At 29.7% G+C, this 15,868-nt stretch overlaps 1 protein-coding gene and 1 pseudogene across 2 annotated transcripts; one reads left to right on the forward strand and one right to left on the reverse strand.

Annotated features, from left to right (window-relative positions):
* Nucleotides 1–767: 767 nt before the first annotated feature.
* Nucleotides 768–1,917, reverse strand: LOC147930843 (putative F-box/LRR-repeat protein 23 pseudogene; annotated as a pseudogene).
* A 6,928-nt stretch (nt 1,918–8,845) lies between these two features.
* On the forward strand, nt 8,846–13,285 carry LOC104732374 (putative glucomannan 4-beta-mannosyltransferase 15). Of its 2 annotated transcripts, XM_010451906.3 has the most exons (10): nt 8,846–8,997; nt 9,447–9,752; nt 10,374–10,472; nt 10,613–10,865; nt 11,165–11,275; nt 11,353–11,489; nt 11,782–11,895; nt 12,318–12,517; nt 12,610–12,789; nt 13,005–13,285. In XM_010451906.3, the coding sequence occupies exons 1-10, from the start codon at nt 8,932–8,934 to the stop codon at nt 13,150–13,152; spliced, it is 1,614 nt and encodes a 537-aa protein (XP_010450208.1). In that variant the 5' UTR covers nt 8,846–8,931; the 3' UTR covers nt 13,153–13,285. The 2 variants fall into 2 exon arrangements, with proteins under 2 accessions (XP_010450208.1, XP_010450209.1); XM_010451907.3 differs by lacking the exon at nt 9,447–9,752 and having other exon boundaries at nt 8,855–8,997.
* Nucleotides 13,286–15,868: the final 2,583 nt, after the last annotated feature.

A 15,868-nucleotide genomic window follows, 5' to 3' on the forward strand; every position in this document is an offset into this window, starting at 1 on the left:
AAATAAAAGAAAGATGTGTGTTGAGAAGTAATGCGTTTGGAGAGAGAGAGAGTTAGAGGGTAAGAAAGTAAAACACTATAAGAAAAGTGTGTGGTGGTCCAAAAGTGTGTTAGAATGCAATTTTTTTTATAGAAAAATGTGGTAGAATGCAATTTAATGGTTACAATCTTATTTGGAAAAGAGGATCTGAAATCGAGATTTAACTAATTGTTACAATCCATATAACCTATAACCTATCAAATAATCAAATAATTAATCTTATAACTCATATTATTGTCTGCAGAAAAGGTTGTTTACTTCCGTTTTGTTATATAGGGGATGTATTCCAAGTGAAATTTTTGAAATTCTGAATTGTGCGCATGTTGCAGCTGTAGAGATGAAAGATAAGAACAAGAAAAATACGATTACACTCATAGCCATGGTTTACATGGAGGAACATTTTCCGGATTATCCAAACAGACGAAGAAGACAAACATTTGATTTTGTTTTTCTTTAATTAATTGTTTACTAGAAAAGAAAATCGCAATGTCTTGCTGTTTATCGTTTTCAAAACATTAAGATTTTAAACTGCCACATCGTCGATATAGGAAAGAGTTATAATGCGGATGACTTTTGAGATTGCAATATTGATCTTCACTTATTTGACATAAGGGATTATCTTGCAAAAAAAAATATTACTTTGAGAAACCCACAAAGATAGAAAATAGTGCATACACGAGCTCATAAGTTGGTGACCCGAAAAAAATAAAAAAGAACGAGTTCTCAAGTCACAGCCACGCGGGGTTAAACTTGACAAGTCCAGCAAAACATGTCTCTGCATTGTCCACAAAGACTTCAACGTCAAGTCCCAATGATAGTCACTTGGACTAGGACAAGAGAACTCAAAGTCAACATCATTGTCGGCGCCACAATAAAGATCCAAAACCCATTCAGGGCACTCATATTCATACATTGTGGTTAGAAATGATAAATCAGCAGTTGAGTCATATGGGCGTCTCAAAACACTAATCCTCTCAGAACACTTCTTCTCGAGATCCCCGACAAGGTTAATGTTAAAACACTTGCGTAAATCAAGGTGGTCCAGGTGGGGACAACCATCAAGAATGGCGTTCAAGCCTGTGTTGTTTAGTCCATTCCCAATAAGTTGGAGGTGGCGTAGCTTGGGCATGCATTCTGCAATTTCTGTGGCAATACTATTATGCTCATAACAAACAGAAAACTCAAACATAGGGTTATGGTTTAGCTTCAATGTCTTCAGGTTTGGACAAGAACCTATTTTTATTTTTATTTTTATAGCACACTAAGAACACTAAGAACCTGAAGCCAAACATTAAGACTTTTTACTGCTAAACCAAACATTAAGACTTCATAAGCACAACAATTCTAATAAGATGTAAATGTTCTCTAGTTCAACCCTATTCAATTTCCAAAGCTGCATTCATCAGAGAACCAATATAAGGATAGAGAAAAGATAAATCTAGCTAAAAAATTGACAAAAAATCCTTCAAAAAACAATCGTAAGCTAAAATTAATTGACGTGCTTTTGAGTCACAGCCACAGGGAGAGAAAAAGGAAAGAGACAGAACCTTTCAGCGATGTAATAGAGGAGATATCAGTACCAAAGTCCCAAATATCAATATCAACCAAACCACCTTGGCTAAGATCAACTGCATGACGACACATGATCTCGAGGTCGTACTTCATTGCAAAGTCTCCGAGGTTGCGCATGTCAATCTTCCGCCACACTGAAGGGTCTTTACATACGCGACGCCACGGCCTACAAACTTTCTGAACGTTTTCCAGTATATCAATCATGCCAAGCCGATTAAGTATCAAAGACGTCAACTCGGACGGAAGCTCCGCCCAGTTTCTCGGCTCTTCATCTTTCATCAACGAAGGCACGTAAGAGGAAGCCATTTTAGAGAAAACAAAATGTCGAAGTGAAGAAATGAATAAACAAGGTCAACGTGAAGTAGTTTTGGACATCTCACAAAGATTGATGTTCTATGATTTATTTTTGTCCGATCATTAAAAAAATTTAGAAATCTCAGTAGTCATTGGTTTATAAAGATACAATTCTTTTTTAATAAGAAAACAATCATTATTTCTTAATTTGTGTGAAATACCTTAAACATTTATATTGGAGGGACAGAGGGAGTATAAATTTGATGGAGTAGATAGGGCACTATGATCACTTATTGCTTCCCCTTTAGCCGTAAGATCGACACGCTCCAGTTTCTTGGAAACTTGCAAACCTATCAAAGTAAAGATCTTTGTTGGAGTTTTTTCCTTTTTTTCATAGAAAACCAAGAGCCACGGTCAAAATGTCTCTCTTATTTTTCCAAGACATTCATTAACTAATACATTGAAATTTTCCACGTTCAAACTCACTTTAGTCAAACAGCAATCAGTTTTAACTTTTTCTGATAAGAGTAAAAACATTATGTTCTGTTCATGTATACAACAATATCATTTTCCCAACACGAGAGTATGATTAAGTTGGGTATTGTAGTTTCATATTATCATATATAATCCCGAAAGCATGTGTATTCTACAGTATTTCTTCAGTAAAATAAAATTAAATACTAGATGTATGCATTTTTTAAATACTTGGTAATGTCATGTAGTACTCTAGATGGCGAGTGTTTATTTTCCTCTTATGTGTATCATGATTTGATTAAAAATGTAGGATGTGATTTAGAGCTGATTGGTTTTCCTTCAAAAACTATGTTTTCTTGTAAATCTCTTTATATCGTCCCAACTCATTCAAAATTGCTAAATTTTAAAAGCTTATTATCTCACAGATGTTTTCATTTATGGGCATGAGCTGATGTGGCCATTCTAAGTAAAATCCATATTGGCGATTTGGTGAGGTAATGTAATTGTTTTAATGTAAGTAAAGTCCATATTGACGACACGCTCTAGTTTTAATGTAAACAATTAATGGAGTAATTGTTATTTTTAAGAACTTGGGTGTATCATATATGGGTTATTTAATAAAAGAATTTGAGTAATTTCTGCATTTAAGAAAGATTAATTCTCAAAAATATCAAAAGAAACTACTATCAAACAAACCTCTACAAGTTTTTGGTTACTTTTCTCATGTTGTTTTGTTCTATACCATTTCGTGTGGTCCAAATGAAAACAGCAACACAAGCCATATTTGACAATGCTTTATTTTTTTTTAATTTATTCTGATTCGTTTTCGACATTTTGGAAAAAAAAAATGTATTATTAATATTACAAAAGCCTTCTTCCTTAAATTATTTGGGTTGCATTTGCATACACAAGATTCTCTTATTTTTATCTTCCGCATCTTCATAAGTGGCTTTAGATAATATTATATTCCCACGTTTTACACTCTTATACATATAAAGAGACTTCAAAAAGCATATTTAAGAGATAATAAATCTTAGCCTCATATTGTGGAGAGAGCCGGGCAATTATTGCCACATTTTTATTATTAGAGCCATATATATTAATGGAAAATGAAAATATTGCATCTACATCCACTTTTCTACAAACTAATAACACTTACCCCTACTTTGTGCTATTGGTATATTTTTACTACATAAAATGCCTATATATTTTTTTATCTTATTTTACTTTACTTTTTTTTTCCTTTTCATTTCTCTCTTTTAATATTTACTAGGTTCGGACCCGCACGTACGTGCAGGGTTATGTTTATAAAAAAAATTAATTTTGTATATATAATCAAACTTATACTAATTGAGATTTTAGTTTGTATTTGGTTTGCTTTATTAATGTTTGAAAATTTAAAATAATAATGATTTCACCAGTATCTTAAAATTTGGAACAACATAACGGTTGGACCGGTAACAAACTAAATCCAATAAATGATTGGTTAGATTCTATTAAATTTGTGAACTATCAAATTGGATATATAACCGCTAACAGCGATAAAAACCCGTTTGAAACATAGACAAATATTTAGGATGGCCGTAACTCTCTTTTCGTTTTGTCAAGTTCTATTATGTCTTACACCCGTTCTCAAATTTTCGTTGCATAACAGAAAGCATTCTCAATATGGGACATTCCAGATATAGGAAAAATTTGTATTTTCTGATTGAAAACGGGAGGGGATCGGACGAAAACATAAATTCTTGAACTCCCGTATGAAATAAACATAAATATAATTCATAGTATATCTATATATCATATGTTTTAATAAAAATATTACAAAATTAATTGACTTCTTTATTCTTACTATTTTATAGATGTTTCACCTATATTAGATTATGTTTTTTAAATACTTTTAACGGTTATAGAACATATTTTATGAGCTGGCAAAAAAAACATATTTTATGTATTTTTTTTTTTTTGAACTTATGCTAGTTCAATTGAAAGTAGTAAGATTTATTTGAAAAAATTAAATGTATTTTAATATTTAATAGAACACGTCAAGAATTAAAATTATTTATTTAGCATGTGTAAACATATTTATATAGTCTAACGTCATTAACCCAAAATTTTGAAAATTTTGGTTTATGAATATTTGGGTGTTTGAGTGTTAATCAGTACTTTAAAATTTTAATTAGAAATTTTTATACTATGAACTATACTATGAGTCATCGTTACCTTGAATATTTCATTAGGGATTCAAGGTAATTATGACTTAAAAGTCTATAAAAATTTAAAAAGTATTGAGATTAACACTCAAACACTCAAATTTCAAGGAAAATTTTAATAGACTTTTTAAAGATAACATGATTTAAAAACAAATTTCAAGGTGCTCATGTTATAAAATTTTACTGCCATGTGTGTTTTTTTTTTTCTTTTCCATATATTATAGAGCCATTTTAATAAAGACTGTTAACATCATATATTTGAAAAAATAAGAAAATAATATAATTTAATACATCCAGCTGATTACAGTATAGTCATGGAAGATTAATTGTACTTATATAGATTATGTATACATACCCCTCGCTGTATTTGCCGGTTTCAAAAGTTAATTAATGTTAATGCAAAGCTCAACTACATACTCTAATAAGAATTTCCTACGGAGGTTTCTTAAATAAATCTATATAAAAACTGAAGAAAACAAACACTAATATAGTATTTTGTGACTTACCGGGTTCATATAAAAAATGTGGACTTCTTTTAAGCAATCAAATGTAATTTTGTTGTTTTGCAGATGCTATGTCAATTGGATGAACATCCGTTCATACCACAATCTTCCCTTATATACAATCTCTAGGTAGAAAAATATATGCTTTAAAAAAAGATCTTGATTTATATATGCTTATATACACGATAGAAAATTATAAATTTAACAAATCATAAGAATCATAAATCATAAACTGGACATAGAACATAGTATTGGCGAACTAGAAAAAGAATATAGTAGATGTTAGCAAGAGGTATATTATGCAAACTCAATACAAAGACATTTTTTTATTTTATTTTTACAGAAACAAAGAGATACAAAAATAATGCTAGAGTGGTGCATAACTGTATATGATATGTGAATGTTAGGTCGATTTCTCTATTTATAAGCTGGAAAGAGTAAACATTTTTACTTTTACGTTTAAAACTAAAAAATCTATATAAAATCTTTTAAAAACTTATTTAGTTTTCAGTTAATGCATATACAATATGTTTGAATCTATATGGATGATTAGATTTGAATTTTGAATTAATTGTCTAGATTTTCCTATTATACCGATGAGAGTACATATATAAGGTTAGTTTTAGAAATAATCCCTAAATTTTAGAAATTTGGTAAATAATTACTGATTTTATTTCAAGATATCTTAAAATAAATCATCTATTTAAATTTAAGTTAAGTTATTTTCATAAATACTATTCGAAATTAATTAGATTCATTTGTTATGGAAATCTTGTTAAATAATAAGTTACATTTTTGGTATGTTATTAATTGCGGAAAACTCTTATTGTTCTATAAAATTTTAATAACTATATAAATTCAAGAAATTATTAATAGAAATAATTTTGTTTTTATTATAATATTTTAAATTTCATTTTGTAATCTTGTTGGCTTTAATTTCATTTAGAAAACTATACATGTTTAGTATTTAATTTAGAAAAATATTTGGATAACTTAATATATTCGAAATTAATTATTTATGCTTTATACCCATATCAAAAAATAGATATGAAATCTATAACCAATTATAAAAAAGTTAATTATTTATTTCTTTAATAGTTGTTACCATTGTTTTAGGAAAGTTTATTTTTTTTTTATTATGTAGGCAAATGGGTCTGTTTGGCAACATGGATATATGTTATATTTTTTTCTTTTTTTTATCCCTAAGTGTACTCCCCAATTAATAGTATAGATGTTTTATCTCACTTTAATTATATTATTTTAAATGTAACTTGTAGATTAACATTGTTTGTATTTTTTAATTCTTTTTTTTCACAAAACAAAAAAATTATGAGTCCAATCTAAATCAACTATAATTGAATTAGTATTCATAGCCAAATTAATAATTTCTAATTACACCTAAATTAGTATTTTATTTTATTAATTAATAATCTAAATATGACTGAAAACAGCTTCTACTTTTAAATCTTAACATATATCTGGTATCCATAGTTAAAAAAAATATAGAGTCATGTCAATCATCCATGATAGCTCATCCACCAAGCGATGTCCATGTGGATTACGTTGTATGATATGTGTGGTGAAGAGAAAATGTAGATATGAGCTAGTCTTACAGAGAAATTAATGACCATGCATGTGTAGTATGCTTGGTGGATAGGCTTTGAGATTAATGACCATGCATGTGTAGTATGCATGGTGGATAGACTTTGAGATTAATGACCATGCATGTGTAGTATGCTTGTAGTGACACTTCTAACATTCCTAGTTCTAGATGAGAAAATAATGCAAAAACGTTTGGATAAAAGACATCTAAATGACTAATTTATCTTGGACAAATTTCTCCTCATCTAGAATGAGCAAGATATTATGAAATAGGTATCCATAGCTACTCATCCACATGATTGATATCCAATGTTTTAAATAAATCAGTGTTATCTATTTTTTTTTATGAACCATTTTGTGTATATATGTTTTTGTTCTAACACAAAACATGATGCAACGAGCTCCTGTCTATAGATTTGATTGTGTGGATATTGTATGATGGTTCTTTGGTCTGTGTACATTGGTATCCACACAAAAAATATCCACAAAACATACTTTTCTATCTAAAAAGTTACACTATAACCCCAATCAATAAACATGTTTCCATGTGGACTCGTTGTCATGGACACCGGAATTGATAGATATTACTAAACTCTACACTCTGAATCTTAAATCCTAAATCTTGAACCCAAAACATAGACACATCATTCACATAAGCCCTAATACCTAAACTTTAAACTCTAAAACTTAAACCCTAAACCATAAGTCATTCATGTTACTTCACATGCGGAAGACATCCACAAAAGTGCATCCACAAAACCACATCCAACCAACCACATTACATATTCAAATTATGAATTTAATAGTCTAATCAAGTAAGTATCCACAATTTACCATCCACTTATCATAAAACAAATGTTCAGCTAAAATTGGATAATATGTAACTTATTCATCTAAAGTATAGCAAAGTGCATCTTAAAATGTAAAAAAACTGTAATTATAATCTTTTGTGCAAAAAAATATACAAAATTTATTAATAATAACTAAATAAATGATAATAAAGATAAATGAGAGAGAAAGAGAGAGAAAGAGAGAGAAAGAAATGAAAGCTGAAAAAGATAGAAAAAGTGACGAAGAGATAAAGGTTTTTGTTTGATATTTTTTAGTTTATTTTCTAAAGAGGTGATTGAGGGTAAAATGGGCATAAAATAATGAAAGTTGTAAAAAATAGAGGAAAAATACACCTGTAGTGGAAAGTATGTCTATATGCAAAGTTTCTCATCCAAAGTAGGTGTGGATGCAATTTTCTCATGTAAAATTATGTTTAACTAAACAATTAATAATAAAATTATGATTTTTAATAATGAAAATGTATTCTAATGGAAATTAGAGATGTCATTATTATATATGAAAGCAGATTCTATGGAAATTTTTTTCATTGATATACTGAAACACATGCCATAATAATATAATAAGGTAAAACTAAAACATTAAAACCAAAAATTCTAAAATTTGTGCTTTATAAATTTATATTATTAATATTCATTATGATTTTTATTTTTGAGACTATAATATGATTACTTAAAAATTTATTACAAGAGCTATATTCTTTACAAACCTGAGCAATTCACTAGATTATGGTTTCAGATGGTAAACTCTGCAGAGATTTCGGGTTCAAGTTTTACTTCGAACAAAGGGTTGCACATGTTCGGATTTTAGGGTTTTACCTCGGATTACTTGCCCAATAAGAGCTTCTGAGAAACTCGACCAAAAAACCTTCTCACTTCTCGGATTTAATAGAAATACTATTTCTAAAATTATGTGTACATTACACAAATCTTTTTTTTTGGCACCAAACTTTTAAATTAAAAAGGAAACTTAAGAAGTCACAAATCTGGTTTTGTCTACAAGCAAATTAATTAAACAGTCTATCCTAAAATTTAATCGATGATCTTTTTAGTATTCTATTTCAGAAACTGATTTGAATCGTATAAAAACGAATAATCGTATAATCTTGACCAACTCAGAGTCATCTCTTGTTCTTCAAACTCCATGTTGTCTATCTGCAATTAGAATGTGTTTTATTCTTATTTATCATTTATTTTCCTTATTTTCTCCTGCATCTTTGTTACTTACTTTAGGTATTAAATTATTTCCACGTTGTGATATTCTCATATACCAAATATATATATATATATATATATAAAACAATGGTAGCATGGGGTTCTCTTTTCCTAAATATATCAAAGAAGGCAGCATAAAAAAAAACCACTCAGTCACTGAACCCAAAAAAAAACATGTTACAGCTTCTGAAGCCTCTCCTTTTCCTACAAGATTCATTTCTTTCCCTCCTCTCAATAATGGTAAGTCATCTTCTCTCTATTTCGTAAAAGGTTTTCAAATTTTTGACCTTAATATAGCATTCTTTAATAATAAAGCCGATCAAATTCAACTAAACTATATATATACATTTGCAGTTACATGTATTATATTCTTATCATTTTTTTATATAGATTCTCCACCTCGTTGGTTTCTCATATCCCCCATATTCAATCTATCAATTAAGATCGACAGCACAACTTAACATCTCAAAAACCAAAACTTAAACGTAAACGTGAAACACAGATAAATTAAGAACTATTTATCTGAAGAAGTAAATGTAAACATATAGTATGAACATTATTTGTCTATTGTAAATGTAAACGTGAAACACAGATAAATTAAGAACTATTTCTCATATAGTACGAACTTCTGTAATTTGCTTACACTAAGGATAGCTTTATTCTTTTTTTTGTACGCCTACTATGAGAAGTTCCATGGAGGAGGTCGTAAACCATCCGTGGATGGTGTGAGGATAAGCATGAACACTATGTGGAAAGAAACAAAGACTACACTCATAGTACCAGTGTTTAAGTATTTAGTGGCTATGTGTTTGATCATCTGGCTCTTAGTTTTCGTAGAGTGTGCTTACATGAACCTTGTAGTACTCTACGTCAAGTTGTTTAACCGCAAACCTGAGAAAGTCTACAAATGGGAAGCAATGCAGGAAGATATGGAGCTTGCTCATCAAAACTACCCAATGGTCCTTGTCCAAATTCCCATGTACAACGAACGAGAGGTTGTATATTTACTCCCTATCTCTTTATGATATCTTTTATATATTAATTGACAACAAAAGCATAGAATAATATGTTTGTCCAAAAAAAAAATAACAGCTTAGAATAATATATGATTTGTTTATAAATTACATCTCTAGTTACAATGTATAAAAACAAAATATATTTCTGAAGAAGTTGGCTCCACCATTTGAGTGGACTGGCAGAATTTATCCAAACTGTCTGCCATTTTTGTCTAAAGCTTCTTTATATATTACTAAGATGACAAAAGTATATTAGACAGAAACTTAGTTTAATATATTTGTAGAAATTAATAATAGATGTTGATTATATATACACTTACGTCATCAATACTAGCTACCCGGGTATCACACCATGCATAAACCAAAATCCGTCATAATATCCTACATATAATTACTTATATGTACATTTCAGAAAATCACCAAAATCTATTTAGATATAAAAAAAAAAAAAAAAAAAAAAAAAAAAAAAAAAAAACAAGAAACGATATGAAAACTTGGTTATTGTTACTTTGGTAATATTAATTAGTTTTTTTTTTGTTATGTGTGATGGATATGTAAAAGTAAAATATAATGTATACTAACATAGTTTTAAATCTTCAGGTCTTCGAATTATCAATAGGTGCTGCATGCAGACTAATATGGCCATCGGACCGCCTAATCATTCAAATTTTAGACGATTCCACCGATCCAACCATTATGGTCAGTTCTTAATAAAGTCTCCAAGGACAGAGTGGGCTAATACAATTTCGAAAAAAAAACATATGAATACCAAGATGACCTAATTATAGCTTTATTGAATCGATTGTATACATATACTTAGTAAATAAAATTTCATGCAGGAACTGGTGAGCATGGAGTGTGCAAAATGGGCATCAAAAGACATAAACATACACTATCAGAGGCGTGACAACAGAAATGGTTACAAGGCTGGAGCTCTTAAGCATGGAATGAGGCACAGCTACGTCAAGTTGTGTGACTATCTGGCCATATTTGATGCTGATTTCCAGCCGGAGCCAGATTATCTCCAACGCGCTATCCCGTTTCTTATTCATAACCCTGAGCTCGCTCTTGTCCAAGCTCGATGGAGATTTGGTATGTACATATTTATATATATAATGACGACAAAGCAAAGTTCCTAGGCATTTTAATTATTTGTTTTTGGAATTATGGTTCCAACTTGAACTCGGTTTGAATGAGTAGAGAAGAATGTCGATCATATAGAATGTAAGATACAACCCCATTTGTGATGTGGCACATACTAACAAAATCTGACAATGAAAGAAACAAAATGTTACATAATCATTGGTAAACTATCCTCATTGCAAATTAATGAGTTTGACATAAAACTTAATGCGAATGTGGTTCTGGACATATATGATTTGGTCATGCAGTGAACGCGAACACATGCTTAATGACAAGGATGCAAGAGATGACTCTCAACTACCATTTCATGGCAGAGCAACAATCTGGATCCACAAGACATGCTTTCTTTGGCTTTAATGGTGAATCAATCGTTACAATATTATATAACATCTATCTATATAAAAATATGATTAGAAAAAGTGTTTTATATATGCAGGAACCGCGGGAGTATGGAGAATGGCAGCTATGGAAGAAGCCGGAGGATGGAAAGATCGGACGACCGTAGAAGATATGAACTTGGCCGTTCGTGTTGGTCTTCTCGACTGGAATTTTGTCTTCATCAATGACCTTGAGGTACGTTATATCTTTTGTTTTATTTTATTTTATATTGCTAGAATGTTGTTTCTGTAAAACTAGACTTGTTTAGTAATCCACAATTTGTAATCTCTTTTTTTTTTTTTTTTTAACGTTTACATGCAAAACATTTGTTCCAAAAGTTAACATTCGATATGTATGTATGTACTATTTGTTTCTAGTAAAATGTAAACGAAAAGACTAATCATAAACATATATTGTATGCATTTGCATGTGGCTATGTCTAATTTAAGTGCTTATAATGATTGTAAAATATTAACCGTGGTCGTAGGTGAAAAGCGAGCTACCAAGCAAATTTAAGGCTTTTAGATTCCAACAACATCGATGGTCGTGCGGTCCAGCCAATCTCTTCCGCAAAATGACGATGGAAATTATTCACAATAAGGTCGTTTACTTTATTTCATTTTCACTTTTCAGACAAAGTTTTCACGTGCCAATTATATTTTCGCTGGCTCATCTTTAGCGACAGTTTGCAAAAAGGACAAGTTTTAAACCACTAGAAACAAAATAAAAATACAAAAGTAAAATGTTTCGTAGTTATAACTTCTGGTCATGCTGAGTTAATCGGTTTTGTATGGTTTTTTTCTAACTATCACGGTATGGAACTTGATTTGATATCTAGTAATTTGTTGGTTTAAACATGAGAAATTCTAGGTTTGTTCTAGAATTACCAAGTGGAACCAAACGTTGCGATTTGGTTAAACCAAATGTAACCAAACATTGAGATTTTCTTTTATTTCTGTACTTTTTCTTAAGATGGTATGCTTTATGATAACTTTAATCTAACTAAAAACTTGTGATAAGCAGAGAGTGAAGATTTGGAAGAAGTTTTACGTGATCTATAGCTTCTTTTTTCTACGGAAGATCATAGTCCACTTCTTCACTTTCTTCTTTTACTGTGTTATTCTTCCTACAAGTGTCTTCCTTCCCGAAGTCAAAATTCCTACTTGGTCAACTATATATGGTCCTTCGATCATCACCCTCTTCGGTGTAATCGCCACTCCAAGGTTAGTAGTACTATAATTACTGACCACATTTATTCACTCTATATATGACCTTAATTTCATTTTTACTATGAATTATTGGTATATGTGTATAGATCATTCTACCTTGTGGTTTTTTGGGTATTGTTTGAAAATGTAATGGCGATGCACCGGACCAAAGGAACTTTCATTGGCTTATTTGAAAGGAAAAGAGTCAATGAATGGGTTGTCACTGAAAAACTAGGAGATACTCTTAAGACTAAGCTGCTTCCCCGGAATGGACAAATTCTCAAAAGGTAAACTAATCAGAAAGAATGCAAAAACAAAAATCAAGTAGTTAACATAAGTTCTTACATAATTCATTCATGTGTGTTTGGTTTAGTGATTTATCCGGTATCAGGCTAGCAAACAACTTTGTGACAACCCATTCATAGACTTCATTCATGTTAAATTTGTGAGTCCATAAAGAAAACAAAAGTACTAATGAGTGCAAGAATTTTTTTTGTCGCAGAGTAAATATGAAGGAAGTGATGATGGGTATATACATATTATGCTGTGCCTGCTACGACTTTGCCTTTGGGAACACATTTTTATATTTATATCTCTTCATGCAAGCCACTGCTTTTCTCATCTCCGGAGTCAGCTTTGTTGGAACTTAACATGACTCATTTGAGAATCTTCTAATCACAATCAAGTTCAAGTATATATATGCAATAAGCATTCTCATGCTAAAAAATATGTGAATTCATTTGTTTAGCATGATGTTAATATGATATATAGTTTTCCATGGTATTTTTCTCCAAGTGAAAAATTAAGTGTTTACTTAAATATTTTTGGATGAGAAAAATACACACATATATTTTCTCTGACAATAATTTTTGAACTACTGATTCTTTTCACCGTGAGGGAATGTCGAATGCTCGGGAATAACCAAAAAAAACATAATACAGTTGATTCGACCAAGGGGGACAAACCAAGTTAGACTCAAGCCAACATTTGGTGAAAGGTTAAGAGAAAAAAAAAAAAAAAAAAAAAAAACAAGTGGTGAAGGATTCTCTCCTCCAACCGCCTTCATAGGGTCGTATACCTTTCACATTAACAAGATCATCAAGATGGTTCCAAGTAGACAAAAATGAATTTGTCTTCCTAAGGCACTTCAATGCTCAAGTCAAATATTGGACAACGTGACTAGCCAGAAACTGAATTTACGAGATGAAAGTGGGAGTTAAAATTATGGATCTTAGTGTTTTAAATCTCATATTTAGATAATGGTTCGAAAAGAGTGAAAACATGTCTATTAGAGTGGGGATGGAACACCAGGATGAATTTCAACTGTGGTGAAACTAATTAAAGTTTAATCAACTCATGGATTACGAGAATTATAAATGAAATCCATATCCCTTATATATTAACGGAGGAACATTCTTGAAAAAATGTTCATAATCATAATTAATTAATATTAATTACATCTATGTCATTATAGATTTAAATCAAATTTTTTTATATAAATTAAAATTATTTGTATCCATTATATTTGAATCTCTATTATACTACTTTCAAAAATAGAAAATTAATTTCTTTTTAAAAAATTAATAATTATTTATGTTTTATTAAAATAAAGTCTATACAAATCTATATATACATTTTTGGAGACATTTATGAAATAAATCATGGAGTTGGAACTTATTTACAATCATGCCATTAACATTAATTTTATAATTATTTTTTTATTTTAAATAATATCAAATTTGGAATCAACTTAAGAAGATTTTCTCCTACTCAAATTTCCAAAAGTATCGGACCAACACCCATTAGCATTAAATATTTTATATTTAATTAATCCATTTTCTAAAAGACTGTTGATAATAACTTATTTTTAGGTGTTTGAAAGCCAAGTGATTAAACTGTTGATAATAACTTTAATTTTTTAAAAATACAAAATATATTATATACATATATAGTTAATATAATAAAGAAATTTTATTTTGCATTTCTAAACAAAAAAAAATATAGTCCCGCGGTGTACCGCGGGTGAACATCTAGTTTCTCTAAATGCTAAAACTTTTTTTCCATGTTTAAATTATTTAAGGAGTAAAATATATTATTACACAAACTGAATACAAATTTGAATAAAACAAAAAAAATTTAGTTACACATTTTGTTTTAGAAATCTTAAATCCCAATAATTAAGGAATCTTACTATGTGCGGGTTGTTACGTGAGAGCATGATCAAGTCATCGGTTTCGCGTTATTATGAAATAGGTAGTAACCCGTGCTACAGCACGGAGACAAAATATTTTTATATAAATTTTGAATTCATAAAATGATTAAAATTATACTAACACGGGTGCTATAGCACATGTGCGTTAATTTTCATTTAAATTAAAAACAAATTTTCGTCCCATCCTCTCATTTAAGGTTTCGTCCCATCCTTTCATTTCCCAGTCCCATCCCATCCTCTCTTTTGCCAACTCATCCCCTCTCGTCCCGTCTCATCCTATCTAATCTCGTCTTGTCTCATCCAGTCTCTTTACGTCTCGTCCCGTATCCATCAAAATTTTTTTGTCTTATGTTCGTTCTCTTTTAAATAATTACTCGTTAGATAATATTTAATAAAATAGATTGGGTAAGAAATTTAGACGGGATATTAGAGTGCTCCATTGATTTTTTTTATTTAGTTAGTTGAGATTATAAAAAAATATATAAGTTTCAAAACTATATAATTATTTTCAAAAATACCAAAATTTTCAAAGTGTCGTATAGTCAATCTTTATCCAAATTAGTGAAAGTTTGATACTTGAATTTATCTACCTATATTTTTTTATTTTGTACTTTAATCTAAAATTTATGTTCCCTTTTTTTTTTTAAAAAGTATTCAATATATTGTTTTTCATTATTTGAATTTACTAGTTTCAGTTTACATATACTGGAATTCTCTCAAAATTTAATTATTATCTTTAAAGTATATGTACTTAATTAGTAAATTAAATTACTTCAAAATAACACTGGTAAAACATATATTTAGTCAAGTAATAAACCTTTTTCAGTTGTAAAATTTTAATTGTATAATAGTAGTATTTTTCCATAAAATTTGGTTGGCAAGTCTTTTATGGTGTTTTGTAAATATTGTGTTGTAAATGTAAAATACTGCAACCGTTACCAAAAATAAACATGATTATCATCTTCATCAGCTGGAAAATATATTATTTTTTGCAATCCATCCGTAATAATCAAAGACAGCCTCGTGTTTGTTGAAAATATTAAAGTAATTTTGTTACAGGGTCTTAAATCTCATCCAGTCCTATTCCATCCCATCCCATCTCATCTCGTCTTGATCCATTCCATTAAAAATTTTATGTCTTATAACCATTTTAT

This window comes from Camelina sativa, chromosome 12 (assembly GCF_030686135.1).
Source record: "Camelina sativa cultivar CO46 ecotype springtype chromosome 12, ASM3068613v1".
NCBI classification, from domain to species: domain Eukaryota; kingdom Viridiplantae; phylum Streptophyta; class Magnoliopsida; order Brassicales; family Brassicaceae; genus Camelina; species Camelina sativa.

Coding starts and splice junctions, on each gene's coding strand:
- LOC104732374 (XM_010451906.3), top strand. CDS start 8,932: ATGTTACAGCTTCTGAAGCCTCTCCTTTTCCTACAAGATTCATTTCTT. Junction 11,276..11,352: donor TGCTTTCTTTGGCTTTAATG/GTGAATCAATCG, acceptor TTATATATGCAG/GAACCGCGGGAGTATGGAGA. Junction 12,518..12,609: donor GGTGTAATCGCCACTCCAAG/GTTAGTAGTACT, acceptor ATATGTGTATAG/ATCATTCTACCTTGTGGTTT.